The sequence below is a fragment of the Frankliniella occidentalis genome, unplaced genomic scaffold, assembly GCF_000697945.3.
Source record: "Frankliniella occidentalis isolate FOCC.00 unplaced genomic scaffold, Focc_3.1 Scaffold139, whole genome shotgun sequence".
NCBI classification, from domain to species: Eukaryota; Metazoa; Arthropoda; class Insecta; order Thysanoptera; family Thripidae; genus Frankliniella; species Frankliniella occidentalis.
The window spans coordinates 64,206-76,315 of record NW_026267266.1 but is presented as its reverse complement, the minus strand read 5'-3'; the positions used below and the strand labels follow the sequence as shown (position 1 = coordinate 76,315).

At 40.3% G+C, this 12,110-nt stretch overlaps 4 protein-coding genes across 5 annotated transcripts in view; 3 read left to right on the top strand and 1 right to left on the bottom strand.

The window, feature by feature from the left end:
* The window catches only part of LOC113208567 (RAB11-binding protein RELCH), an 8,103-nt gene extending 2,184 nt beyond the window's left edge, over nucleotides 1-5,919 (top strand). The window contains exons 7-23 of the mRNA XM_052270799.1: nucleotides 108-408; nucleotides 532-742; nucleotides 820-949; nucleotides 1,028-1,173; nucleotides 1,263-1,403; nucleotides 1,489-1,653; nucleotides 1,731-1,914; nucleotides 2,657-2,816; nucleotides 2,909-3,032; nucleotides 3,114-3,251; nucleotides 3,333-3,522; nucleotides 3,592-3,727; nucleotides 3,868-3,931; nucleotides 4,033-4,171; nucleotides 4,284-4,446; nucleotides 4,585-4,698; nucleotides 4,772-5,919. Coding sequence (XP_052126759.1) covers nucleotides 108-408; nucleotides 532-742; nucleotides 820-949; nucleotides 1,028-1,173; nucleotides 1,263-1,403; nucleotides 1,489-1,653; nucleotides 1,731-1,914; nucleotides 2,657-2,816; nucleotides 2,909-3,032; nucleotides 3,114-3,251; nucleotides 3,333-3,522; nucleotides 3,592-3,727; nucleotides 3,868-3,931; nucleotides 4,033-4,171; nucleotides 4,284-4,446; nucleotides 4,585-4,698; nucleotides 4,772-4,913 — 2,648 coding nt within the window. The 3' untranslated portion in view covers nucleotides 4,914-5,919. The remainder of the gene's footprint in view (nucleotides 1-107; nucleotides 409-531; nucleotides 743-819; nucleotides 950-1,027; nucleotides 1,174-1,262; nucleotides 1,404-1,488; nucleotides 1,654-1,730; nucleotides 1,915-2,656; nucleotides 2,817-2,908; nucleotides 3,033-3,113; nucleotides 3,252-3,332; nucleotides 3,523-3,591; nucleotides 3,728-3,867; nucleotides 3,932-4,032; nucleotides 4,172-4,283; nucleotides 4,447-4,584; nucleotides 4,699-4,771) is intronic.
* Nucleotides 5,920-6,258: 339 nt separating this feature from the next.
* Nucleotides 6,259-8,934, top strand: LOC113208561 (D-aspartate oxidase-like). The gene is made up of 7 exons (XM_026425611.2): nucleotides 6,259-6,426; nucleotides 6,510-6,752; nucleotides 7,315-7,584; nucleotides 7,662-7,818; nucleotides 7,893-7,964; nucleotides 8,043-8,246; nucleotides 8,320-8,934. Exons 2-7 carry the CDS (start codon nucleotides 6,562-6,564, stop codon nucleotides 8,437-8,439), a joined length of 1,014 nt encoding a protein of 337 aa, XP_026281396.1. The 5' UTR covers nucleotides 6,259-6,426; nucleotides 6,510-6,561; the 3' UTR covers nucleotides 8,440-8,934.
* LOC113208563 (respirasome Complex Assembly Factor 1) lies at nucleotides 8,533-10,308 on the bottom strand. The gene is made up of 4 exons (XM_026425613.2): nucleotides 10,064-10,308; nucleotides 9,766-9,869; nucleotides 9,534-9,663; nucleotides 8,533-9,462 (listed from the first exon to the last, which is right to left on the bottom strand). Exons 1-4 carry the CDS (start codon nucleotides 10,184-10,186, stop codon nucleotides 9,403-9,405), a joined length of 417 nt encoding a protein of 138 aa, XP_026281398.1. The 5' UTR covers nucleotides 10,187-10,308; the 3' UTR covers nucleotides 8,533-9,402.
* A 10-nt stretch (nucleotides 10,309-10,318) lies between these two features.
* LOC113208562 (uncharacterized) lies at nucleotides 10,319-12,070 on the top strand. Of its 2 annotated transcripts, none has more exons than XM_052270806.1 (5): nucleotides 10,319-10,747; nucleotides 10,840-11,136; nucleotides 11,219-11,359; nucleotides 11,431-11,536; nucleotides 11,625-12,070. In XM_052270806.1, exons 1-4 carry the CDS (start codon nucleotides 10,475-10,477, stop codon nucleotides 11,518-11,520), a joined length of 801 nt encoding a protein of 266 aa, XP_052126766.1. In that variant the 5' UTR covers nucleotides 10,319-10,474; the 3' UTR covers nucleotides 11,521-11,536; nucleotides 11,625-12,070. The 2 variants fall into 2 exon arrangements, with proteins under 2 accessions (XP_052126766.1, XP_026281397.1); XM_026425612.2 differs by having other exon boundaries at nucleotides 11,424-11,536.
* Nucleotides 12,071-12,110: the final 40 nt, after the last annotated feature.

Below are 12,110 nucleotides of genomic sequence, written 5' to 3'. Positions count from 1 at the left end.
CCCCGACCTTAATCTGCCCCTGCATTTGTGAGACATGCTTGTATGTTATGTTTTACTATCTTGCATATGATTGATGAAATAATAATACTATTTCTATTCTCCAATAGAATTACAGCAAACTATTAATGAGGAAGATCAAATATCAGCTGATATTGATTGGGCTTCAGTTACAATGTCCACTCCTGACCCAGTTAAAGTTACAACATCTGATTCACAGTCAGGATCAGGTTCTGGTTCAGCATGTGGAGCAAGTGACACAAGAGGTTTAATAATGGAAGATGAGGAGCGCATGACAGACGGAGAATGGACTCCAGTTAGCCTGAGTGCTAGTCAAGGCATTACTCAGGGTAAATCTAAAAGTTTACCCTCAACTATAAACTCAGAATCATTGCATATTGGCTTTGAAAGGTACTGTACAGTACTTCATCTATTTATCTTTTCCTCTCTGTGTCATGAGATATTGTATTAAGTAATTATTATGATTATTATTATTATTTGCTCTTTGTTTCACCAAAGAAAAATCTTTTGTAGGTCCTTATCGGCAGCTTTTTGTCAGGAGGTGTTATCTAGTTGTACTGTGGATACCTCACATTTTCCTGAGAGCCACCAGCACATTTTACAAATGCTAAACAAGGTCTCTGAGCTAAGAGGTCCTACTGGACTTACTGATAAATTACTAATAGATATTTTTGCTAAGACTGTTCTTAAACTCTTACCCTGTGTTATTCTAAACAAAAGAGAGGTTTGTATTTATTTTATTTTTCTCTATTCTTTACCAAAAATGATACATTTCAGTAACTGAATTTCTAAACCTCTCAGGAAGTGATACCTCTACTTGTAGCTTTAGTGAGGCTAAATGTGGATGGGAAAGAGAGAGATTCCCTTTTACATCAGCTCTTTAATCTGAAAAAGCGTCCCGATATTGAGGAACGGTGTCTCATTCTTGCTGGTAGGCTCCTCTATTTTATTTCCCTGAAAGTCGCATTAATTTTGTTTTCATGTATTTTTAATGGTATATTTTTTACAGGTTTGTTATGTGTTGCTCGAGGAATGGAAGCTGTACAAGTGGAGAATGAAGTTCTACCGCAATGTTGGGAGCAAATGAGTCATAGACATGTTGAGCGCAGACTACTTGTAGCTGAAGCATGTGGAATTCTCGCTCCATTTGTAACTGTAAGTGATTAATTTTAGTTGAATCCAGTCTCCTCCTAAAGATATTATTAAGTCGGCAAAGAATATTCTTAAAAATGTATTTTGTACAGGGAGCCATTCGGAACTCTTTAATGCTTTCAATGCTGCAACAAATGTTGTCTGAAGACCGTGAGGAAACAGTTCGAGCTGCAGTTGTTCGGTCAACTGCATTGATTGCTGCAATGAGTCCAGACTGCGATAAGTATTCTCAGGTAGTAATAGCAGTGGCAAAAGAAATTATAATTCTTTGATTCTTTCCTTTGGAAAAATGTCGAGATTTGCTTTTGTATCTTTCAGTGTGAAGATCTTGTCATATCATGTATCAGTGATCCATCATCTACTGTCATTCAGTGCCTTAACCAAACTCTCCTTCCTGTGGTGGCACATTGGGCACTCACTAGTGGACGGTTCCAGTCAAGTCTTTTAATTAGACTGATGAATCAGCTCTCTCTACAACTTCAGGTCTGCCTATTACTCATAGCCATTCTGCTTCACAGAGAGCATTTTCACAACTTATGTGATTCATTCTGTCAATACAGGTGAAGCCCATTGATTCGCCACGAAGTCCATCAGCCATCTCAACTTCTCCTGGTCAAACTTTTCAAGCAGCTTTAAATGCCACTGCAGCCTTTACAGCAATTTTGCCATATCTAGTGTTGTCCGTTGCAAATGTTGGATCAGTTATTGCTAGAATCTCACCTGACCTTCCAGCACCGCAGTCAAGTATGTGGGCAATATTTTAACTTTTTGTTGTTGTTATTCACTCTTGAGCATCCTACCAACACCTACTTGATGGTAGACAGAACGAGTATTGTTCTCAGTGCAGTGTAACCTCTCAACTGTCCTGTGTTTCATCTCAGAACACACAACTCCTCCAGACATGATAGTAGTGTCATTGTACAGCAGAAACACTGGTCCCAATTAACACAATGAACTTTTTTTCAGGTTTAATTGTATCATTTTGAGAACTCTTTACAAATTTTTCAGATATTTATCCTAAGTTTGTAAACTAGCTTATTGGTGGACATTTTAATCTCAGAAGACGCAAGAGCTACTACAAACATAGGAAAAATTAGGAACCTTGCTGTCTATTTCAACAATTAACTTTTTTCTCATTTATTAGTATTATCTTGAGAACTCTTGACAAAAATCTTGAGGGTTTTCAGTCCCCTTCAGTCCCCCGGCCACTGAGCCGGCCACCCTATGGCTCTGTTCAGTGTACAGGCCTCATTCCCCCCCGCCCCGCTCTTACTATTACCTATGTAGACTTTTACAAATATATGGCACTGAGTAAACCACTCGTCCTTACTAAACAGCACAGAGTGTAACAGGGACTGTGTAAAAAACAAGTACCACTTTAGTGCAAAATTAATTTGTGTTTCTTTCTCCCTTGTTTTTATTCAGTTAGGATTTCCTTTTTTTTCTGGATTGTAAAGTAATTTTATCATTTTAATTTGTTCCTCAGGAATTGGCTTCTCTGATTTATGCCGGGGTCTTTCCAACCCTTTGATTTTTCACCACGGTAGCATTACTGTCGGGCAGATAATAGCTGCTTTTGATGCCACTCTGAAAGACTTGGATCCATCATCTTCTTGGCCTGAGCTGTTGTGGATCTCTGATAAAATGTTGGTATAAATACCTGTACTGAAGCATGATCAGTAAATGGAGCTTTTATATGTAAGTTCATGATTCATATTCTTATTTAACCATTTTGCAGGCTTCCAGCACTAATTGAAGTCCTTTGTAATGTAACTATTTCTCAAGAAGAACTGCTAAATGCTTTTGTTAGCTTTTTCCGTTATATGTGTTCTGGATTTGGACCTATTTTTGTATCTAAACAGGTAGACTATAACCCCAATGTTTTTTAAAAAGTTCTAAAAGAGCTTTTGAGATATTATCGAACTGTTGTCTTTGGTGGGCAGGTTAAACCAGTTTTTGTGTCAAAGCTTCAAGAAATTGAGCAAACTCTTGTTGAAGTAGCAGGATCCAATCAGAAGTCTGCATGGCCATCTCTATCTGTTCTTGTTGTATACCTAGCTGGTGTTGTAGCAAGTGGACAGGTACAGTATAGTTCAAGTATCTATTTAGGTAGTTTCTAATCATGACCTCAGACATTTAAAAAAAATATTTTTTTTTTGCAGTCAGAATCTGACACAGAAGAATTGCGCAGCACTTTGCGGAGATTTTTGATGGCTCTACCTTTGTGTTCTTCAAATGCACCAAATCAGTTTGGAAGTGTTCCCATTGACGGTTTGCAAGCTGCAATATCTGCCATCTGTGGTTCCAAAAAAGAGAATGTTCATGAAGCAGTTATAGCAACTTTATGGGAAGGTAACTAGAGAAAAAATTATTTTTGATTTCTTACGTGCAGTTTGATGTGGACATTCCTTTAAATTTCAGGAGTAGTTTCGCAACGAGCTCTTGTGCGGTGTTCAACTGCTACTTTGTTTGCTGCTGTCATAGGATTAGTGCCGGAAACACTAATTTCAGCCAGAGTAGCTCCTGCTTTGGTCACTCTTGCAAGTGATCCGGATGTGTAAGAGTTTTTTTTATATCTATTATTGTTATGTAGTTTTATGCAATGAGTTTTGTCAGAATATTTTTTTTTTATAATCGCTCTTTAGTTAAAAGAAATTTTATTTCTTTATTTTGTTTATTCTATACTCCAAATTATAGGTCTGTAAAAGCCGCTGCAATACCAACATTTGGAAAGCTAATAGTAAGCACATCCACAAAAGAGGTAAGCATCAAATGTAGGTAGTTTTAAATTTAAAAAACAAACAAACTAATAAACGTTACAGTTTAAAGCCATAATTCATTTTTCTCTTGTGCCTCTACTAGGTGAAAGAGAAAATTTGCTTTCAGTTGCAAAGTTTATTATCTGATCCGGTTACCAGAGATAGTCATCCACTCCTCCTTCAGATTGTGTGTACGCTTGGTCAGGTTGTATCATCTTGTGATACTTCATTCAGAGATGATGGTTAGTTACTAGTTTTGCAGGTCTTGTATAATTTTATCTGTCATGTGTTGTATGGATCTTGTATCTAGTATACCTATATTGTTATCTAATATATTCTGTTTCATTCCTACAGTTATTATGCCCCAGCTTGCAGCATTAGCTGCTTATGCTTCTCAGCTTCAAAATCTCACTAGACGCCTGGACTTGGCTGTAGCCTTAACAGAGGCTTTCTCTGCTGCTGTTTACATCCCCTTCCCAGCATCTATATTGACGACTGCTGTTCTTCCAGGATTACGGTAAGAGAAAGTGTCTTCTATATATCCATATGTATCTCTCTTTTGCATTAGCGATAATTTCTTGCCGTTGACATCAAAGGGCTGTATTAATCAAAACAGATTCTATCAAAATTAAACTTTTCTATATTTGTCATGTAGATATTTGGAACAGATCAGTCAACAACTGCAACCAGTTCACCGGGAAACAATTTTGGCAATGATTAGGGAAGTTGAATCAAGGTCTGATGCTTCCCCTTTTCGTCAAGAGGAGAGGTAAGTACATTTTACAGTCTCATGCTGCATTTACACCTTTATTAGTAATTGATTTATTGCAATCATTCAACAGACGAACAAGCCGAAGTCTTGCATCGGCAACAGCAAATATGAATCAAGGTGTGGAGGACATGAGACAGCGAATGAGCAAGATGTTTCAGCCTAAAAACGTGACAAATCAGCCAGGTCTACCCAGTCTATTTCGGAAAAAGTAATTTATTACACATGCTGGGTTTGAGATGTAGAGGAGTTTGTGTGTGTAAAGTAGACTGGGTCAAATTCATAAAAAGTATTACTTCCAGTATCTCTATTGTAGGATATATAGATTTTTAAATTGAATTTCCTATTAGGGAAATTAATTAATGATGGTTTGATTATACTCACAATATTTTCAAGAAACTGTATGTGTGTTGAACTATGAATTTAGAGAAATTTTAACTATTAACCATGAAGTTGTTTTTATTACGAACCAATCTGTTTACGTTCTGTTAGATTTTTATGCTGAGTGAGACTGCAAGTGTGTGTAGACAGTGCATGCACACAGTGTATGTATAATTTTCAACATGAATATTAAGTTTTGTTATTCCTCTTTGATATTTCTGTGATGCTATATGGTTAATGACAAGATATTTCACTTAGAAATGATATTCCCTATTTTTGCCGTAAAGTTATATTTATCAGGTTATTTTTAATTAAGTTTCAAAGACTGGGATTTTTACTGTTTTATTTCTTTACCTGTGATGATGCACATTAAGATTGTGATCTTAGCTTCATTCCATGATATTGAAACTAATTTGTGAAGATGTATTCATCAAAAAGTGTGGAGATTACTTTTTGCTGTGGGGGCAGCTTTATTTACTCATGCTTGGTGCCTCTGTTTTAGGCTTTACTGTGATAAGGTTTTACATATCTTGATCAGGATCAATCCATTTTGTTGTGGGGAATGTTTTCAAAAGAAATGTGCCTTCAAGGAATAAGGACTATTTGAGGAATAATAAACAAAAGGTTGGGACTCAGAATTAGTTTTTAACTTGATTTATGGGGGAGACAATAATTCTATCTTCATTCTTACTTTTATTAATTGTAAATGTATAATACATGTTCCAGATTGATTTTGTGTACTTAAGAGAAAGAATTGTTGTTTTCTGTTGTTTTGCAGTTGTTTATTAACTAGTGAATTGATTATGAGGAATAATAAACGAATACCAGCAAAGAAAATAATGAGCCAATTATATAAATGTTAAATTTTGTGCCTTTCCCCTTTAAAAAAAAATTCAAACAGATAATTTTAAATCAAACAATGCTGCCACATTTTACCGGGTCGAGTAACACCTTCCGCTCTTGTGTTCAAACAAATTCGTCGATTTTTAAATAAACATAGAACATAAGGACAAACGCAAGATACCTGCTGGAAAGCCAAGCGCTTGGGTTTCCTATATATTAACTTTGATGTAATTGTGTAAATAAAATTTTCATCTAGTTATTTATTTGTATGCGTCATTTAAGCCCGTCCGCCGCGTGCTGCCAACCTGCGGAAGGGGAGGCGGTCAGCGGTTTACGACGAGCCCCTCTGTGGCCAGTGACACCATGGTGACACCAGCAGTCAGCGGCGGTCAGCGGTCGGCATCGGCGGGGACGCGTCGTGCATACGGGAGTGAGAGTCTCTCGGCGTCTCGCCTCCTGAGCAGCGACAGTCTTACTGCGTCGTGGCGAACAAGCGCGGAGTTGGTATGTCGGCGCTTAGGCCATGAGATAACTCCTGTGAAGAAGCACCCCATCTCGGCATTGGACGTTGCGGTCGTTTCCGACAGTGTGCAGGTCCAGCCGCTGTAAGCATCGCGCACGAAAGGTGACGAGAGCAGGATGAGGGCGTGCGTGGTGGGCGCGGGCGTGGTGGGCCTCAACACGGCGCTGGAGCTGCAGCGGGAACTGGGCGCCTCGCTGGACGTCACCATCCTGGCCGACAAGTTCAACGAAGAGACGACAGGCGACGGCGCGGCAGGCTTCTTCTTCCCGTCCACCTACTTCGCGGGCCCCTCGTTCGACGTTACAAAGTAATAGTAAAGTAATGCAACTGCTGTTGAGTGGTGTCTGGCCCAAATTGCCCATTGGCCCAAGCGATAAGGGAAGGGAAGACGAAGAGGAATGGAGGAGACTTCCTGGACCTTTCCCTTCCACGACCTTTCCCCGTCTAAGGAAAATGGCCAATCATTAGGGATCACCCAGAAAACACACTTGTCATTCGCAACTGGCAAGTCAGTATGTGCGTGCAAGACCCTGAAGCGCCTGATAGGTAGGCAACATCATGTCTGCAGTGCATGCGTGTACTGTATGGTGGCCTACCCCGAGTCTCACAGGCGCCGAGACGAGCTCCCGTAGCTTGCCGAATGAATCAGAACCAACATGCGTGCTTTCTGGACGATCCCTAAGGATAGGCATGTACTGGGCGTTTCTTTGCACATGGGCGCAGTTTGCGGGATTACAAGCTCGTTGAGGCCACAGGGGGCACGCGCTATGAGGGTAAAGGGGGTAGGCACACCCGCAAAGAGCGCATGCAAAGACACACCCGGTGCATGGCACACATTTTATCCGTTTGTATTTGTGGGTTGTCTCCAGACAATGGATTCGTGACTCGTTCGACTGGTACAATTCCGTGTGCTGGTCGGACCAGGGGCGCGCGGCTGGGGTGGGGGAGCTCACAGGGTACTTCTTCTCCAACGAGAGCCGCGGGAAGGTGTGGAACCCTCTGATGGAGGGCGTGTGCCCCGAGTACCGCGACGCCACCGACGAGGAGCTGCAGCTGCTCCCGGGCGGCGCGCGCTTCGGCTCGTTCGCCAGCACCCTGCTCGTGGAGTGCCGCTACTTCCTGCCCTGGGCGCTTAACAGGTGGGACTCGCCCAGTTGCCGTTAAGTGGTTCATAAATCCTAGAGCGCTTGGACTCGTTCCTCTCCGCGCTGAGCAGGATTCAGGCTGCTGGCGGCAAGATCCAGCGTCGCTGCGTGACGCGACTCGACGACCTGTCGGAGGACTTCGACGTGGTCTTCAACTGCACGGGGCTCGGCGCGGCCAAGCTGTGCGGCGACTACACCGTCATCCCCCTGCGCGGCCAGGTCTACAAGGTGAGGCCGTGGGACAACTAGGAAAACTAGAGCAAAGAACGGCAGAGTTGAAGACTTCTTTTGGGGGCCCACAGGTGACGGCGCCGTGGATCAAGACATTCACATGCTTTGACCGGGACACGTACATCTTTCCCAACCGCAACCAGGTGCTACACTGGGGCTGGTATGGTCGGCTGCTCGTCGACCCTCTTTCCTGAACACAGCTTTTCTCTTGGGCGCCGTAGGTGACAGTGGGTGGGTCGCGGTGGCTCGGCAACTCCAGCCTGGAGGTGGACCCGTACGAGAGCGCCAGCATCTGGGAGCGCGCCGTCCGCGCGGTGCCCAGCCTACAGGCCGCCCGCGTGCAGCGCCAGTGGGTCGGCCTGCGGCCCTACCGCTGTCCCGTCCGCGTCGAGGCCGACAAGGCTCAGCGCGAGGACAAGCTCACCGTAAGCCTTACCTTCGTGACTGCTGCACCTTAAAGTTGACAAATTTTGACCTCTCTTGACCTCTCGGCCTCAGATTGTGCACAACTACGGGCATGGCGGCTACGGCATCACGGCGGCCCCAGGAACAGCCCGGTATGCAGTAAAAGCCTTCAAAGACCAACACAGAGCAGGTGTCGGATCAAGCAAGCTTTGAACCACTTGAAATTACTAAAGGGTGCGAAAACAGAAGACTGAACGCATACATGTTTCAATGTGTAGGAACCCAATTACCAAAAAACCACATAGATAGATGTGAATAAAATTTTATACAAATATTGTACAAATTTTGGACTGAGTAGCAGTCTTTCATCCATGTATGGTTAACCATACTTAACTTTAAACAATTTATATAGAACATAACATGAAATATTAAAAAAATTGAAAATGCAACAGTATAAATAGGAGTGTGGATAGATTACCATATCCACCAATATGACAAATCTCTTGGCTGTAATTGTCAAAATTCAGGGAAACCACAAAAACACAAGCCCTTTCAGGTTGGCAAGTATGAAGTAAAGAAAGAAATAGAATGAAATCCATTAAAATTTGAGTGGTAGTAATAATTTTGAGTGATTCAATTGCTGACCAACAATTATTTCTCCTTTAAAATATAACCTACGCAAAGTTATAATAAATACTGTGAAATTTCTTTTCACCTCCTTTACTTTATCCCATCCTGAAATGGTACATGCCCACAACTAAACTGCAATTAGACTCTTGCAAAGTAGATATACAAAATATACAGATACAAAGAAATTTCTAGTTACTTGTAGACCACAAACTACGGTAACACAAACGCAATTCTACAAACAGTAACTACAGTATTACACAATATCATCACCTTTCATGCAATGAGGGCAAAAGAAATCATATGATATGAGTGAACGTAGACAGTACAAACAAATATATGACACAGTCAGTACCACAGTACACAAAATGAGTGGGACAGTGATCAGCTCTTTACAAAAGGACTCAATATGAGTTTTAACTTAACAGTTTGAGCATGTAGTAAACACTCTTAGTAGATAAGTATATTCAAAAAAAGGAGAATAATTTCAGAGATGCACTTTGTACCTGACTCTTCTTTGGTTGGCAGATTTCCCCCGACCTTCTACCACTATAAATCTTTTCTAAAGCCTTCTGAATGAAGACCGGTGTAGAAAATGATCCATGTGACCTGTAGCACAGATGTAAAATTAATTATGACCAAGATAATTATTATTATGCTCCGTCAGCAAGGAGGCTTACCAGAAAACCTGCAAACGAAGTCATAAATCCTTCTTTCGTTAGCTCCCATGCTCCTCCATACTCTTCCTCGTCAACCTTCTGAAAGCTAGTGCAGTACATGTAGACAATACCAGCATTCACCAAAGCAAATCTGGGAAAGATTAAGAACATTTATTAATTATTAATTAATGAATAAGATATAAACATAATTGAAAGTGAGACACTCTCTCAGGCAGAACAACATTCAACTTACAGGAGTAAAGCAACAAAACCTTTAAGAGGGATGAGCCCCCATAAAATACCAACAGCAATACCAAGGAACTGTCGAGCCCAATAGATAACATCTAAGAACTCCTCCTGAAAAATGAACAGTTTGAAATGTTAGACAATGAACTAATTATGGATTCAGAACATCAATGTTCATGGTGAAAATATAAGAGAGTGAGAAGCTCAAGAAGGCATTTGAGACAATTTCTCTGAAAACCGATCCACGAATGTACGAATATTAATGTCAGTAAAATTTAAGGGTCATTATTACGTGGTAAACATACCTTGTCGGGCCACTCAGACTCAGATTTGAATGCTCTAACCCACACCGATTCGAGTGCTGGCTGTTTAATGGTACTAGCACCATTAGAGCCATTCTTTTCGGTTGTCTTTGTTTTCGTTGCCATTCTTAAACTGATAGAGTGAAAATAAATTAGTAAAACAAAATGTCAAGCGTAATAAGTTCAGACTTTTCGGCAAAGAAAAGGTTATGTCCGTATCGTCACCTAGTGCCTTGTAGTAAACTTCGAAACGTTCCTCTCTTGCGGGGCACAAATCGAAGAGTGATTCGATTGACTCCAAACGTCCTAACCCCATCTTTCTACTGAAATTACCGAGTACTGAGTATTCAATTTGATTTGACATGCATTGCATGCATTGCCTAAGTTTTATTGATCTAGTCGACGGTTATTAAAATGAAGAAAACTCAAAAAGTCGGAGGCTTGGAGGGTGAAGACACATGTGATGGACAGATCAAAAATCAGGAGGGTAGTGTTGATTTAGATAATAATAAAACAAACGGTCAGGTTGCTGTTGATAAGGGAAGCGGCAACACCAGCAACAGTTCTGAAGAGATTGCTAATCCTCTTAATGAGGAAGATGATGAACCTGACATCATTGTTTTAAGGGAAGACAAGACATCAAAGAATAAAACCAAAGATGAAAACTGTCCATCAGAAGGATCAGAAGTAAGTGAACATTTATTAAAAAATGTAATACCATAGTAAATAAGAAAAACACTCTTAAAGTGCAAGTTTTGATTGTAGTTTCTTTTTCTTAGCCTAGACGGAGATCATCGACAAGACTTCAAGGCAAAAGACCAAAGCTTGTTGAAATAATAACTACCAGTGATGAGGATGAAAACCTGGAGAGTGATGATGATTTTATGGAAGAGAAGTCATCCAAGAGTAAGAATGTCAGAAAACGTTTTCTACCTGCTAAAAAAAAATCAAGTCTTCAGACAGCATCCAAAATCGAAGAAGTATCTGAAGGGAAAGTGAAATCAAAACGGTCACCAAATGAAAGCACATCCAAAAAACAAAACGATTCTGCCTCCAAAATTTCCAAAGAATTCACTGTATGGAAACGTTTTGATGTAATGTCTTCTCCTCCATACTATTACAATTCTACTAATTTTCTAATCCCTTGTCTACTTTCAGTCTGGGGCTTTTGTGGTCCCCAAGCCAGATTTTCATGCCTCAAGGACGCCAGCAATTTGGAGAATTGACGGCAAAGCTCTGCTTCAGAAGTATACTCATTTCGAACAAGATGGCCAGACTTTGTACAAAAATACCTCGACGGTAATTGCTCTCTGCTTTCTCTCAAGCAAAGCTTAACATTTCCCTAATGTTAATTATTTTCTAGTATTCAGGATGGGTTGCCAACAACAAGGACCAATATTACCCAGTTACAGTTGAATTCAAAACACAAAGCCGTAAAGAAACTATTGTTAAATTTTTGAGAGAAGCAATTGATGCGTAAGTCTTTATTTTTCCCTTTCTCATTGCTGTACACATCATTACCATTAACATCTTTTTGTGGCCTAATCCTTACTTTCTTTCCCAGTGATGACAGTGATTGACTGCCTATTTACCTTTTGTGATAATGGTTCTATTCTTAACCATCATTTAGTATTTACCGAAATGCTTTTCTTAAGACTGAAGAATTGACTTTACCACATTGTGTGCTTTACAATCATACCAAGCTTAAATTAATTATTTGATCACTTGACTTGCATGTCAAGTCTTCTCAAATTCAAAAGCTGTGTTTAGATTGGAAATAGATCTCATCTCTTCACTGTCGGATTTGAAACTAAAATTTCCTGTTTTGTTTCTCTTCTAGATAATAAGCCTAGACTATGAGTTATATTTTGTCATGATTATGTTTTTGTTACCTGTGTGTATGAACATGTAAATTGTAATTGTTCCTCACTCTACGTTGCCATGAGTTATTGCCTAAGTAGTAGATACTTTGTTATAAGAATTTTTGGTAAATTCTTGTTTAATCTAAAACTTTGTACAAAATTTATTTCCTGTTTTACCATTGACTTTT

Excerpts from the sequence above, each read along its gene's own strand:
- LOC113208561 (XM_026425611.2), top strand. The coding sequence starts at position 6,562 with ATGAGGGCGTGCGTGGTGGGCGCGGGCGTGGTGGGCCTCAACACGGCG. Across the intron at positions 7,965-8,042 it reads TCTTTCCCAACCGCAACCAG|GTGACAGTGGGTGGGTCGCG; the intron begins GTGCTACACTGG and ends TGGGCGCCGTAG. Across the intron at positions 8,247-8,319 it reads AGCGCGAGGACAAGCTCACC|ATTGTGCACAACTACGGGCA; the intron begins GTAAGCCTTACC and ends TCTCGGCCTCAG.
- LOC113208563 (XM_026425613.2), bottom strand. The coding sequence starts at position 10,186 with ATGGCAACGAAAACAAAGACAACCGAAAAGAATGGCTCTAATGGTGCT. Across the intron at positions 9,870-10,063 it reads AGTCTGAGTGGCCCGACAAG|GAGGAGTTCTTAGATGTTAT; the intron begins GTATGTTTACCA and ends TTCATTTTTCAG. Across the intron at positions 9,463-9,533 it reads CTTCGTTTGCAGGTTTTCTG|GTCACATGGATCATTTTCTA; the intron begins GTAAGCCTCCTT and ends TCTGTGCTACAG.
- LOC113208562 (XM_026425612.2), top strand. The coding sequence starts at position 10,475 with ATGAAGAAAACTCAAAAAGTCGGAGGCTTGGAGGGTGAAGACACATGT. Across the intron at positions 10,748-10,839 it reads GTCCATCAGAAGGATCAGAA|CCTAGACGGAGATCATCGAC; the intron begins GTAAGTGAACAT and ends TCTTTTTCTTAG. Across the intron at positions 11,137-11,218 it reads AAATTTCCAAAGAATTCACT|TCTGGGGCTTTTGTGGTCCC; the intron begins GTATGGAAACGT and ends GTCTACTTTCAG.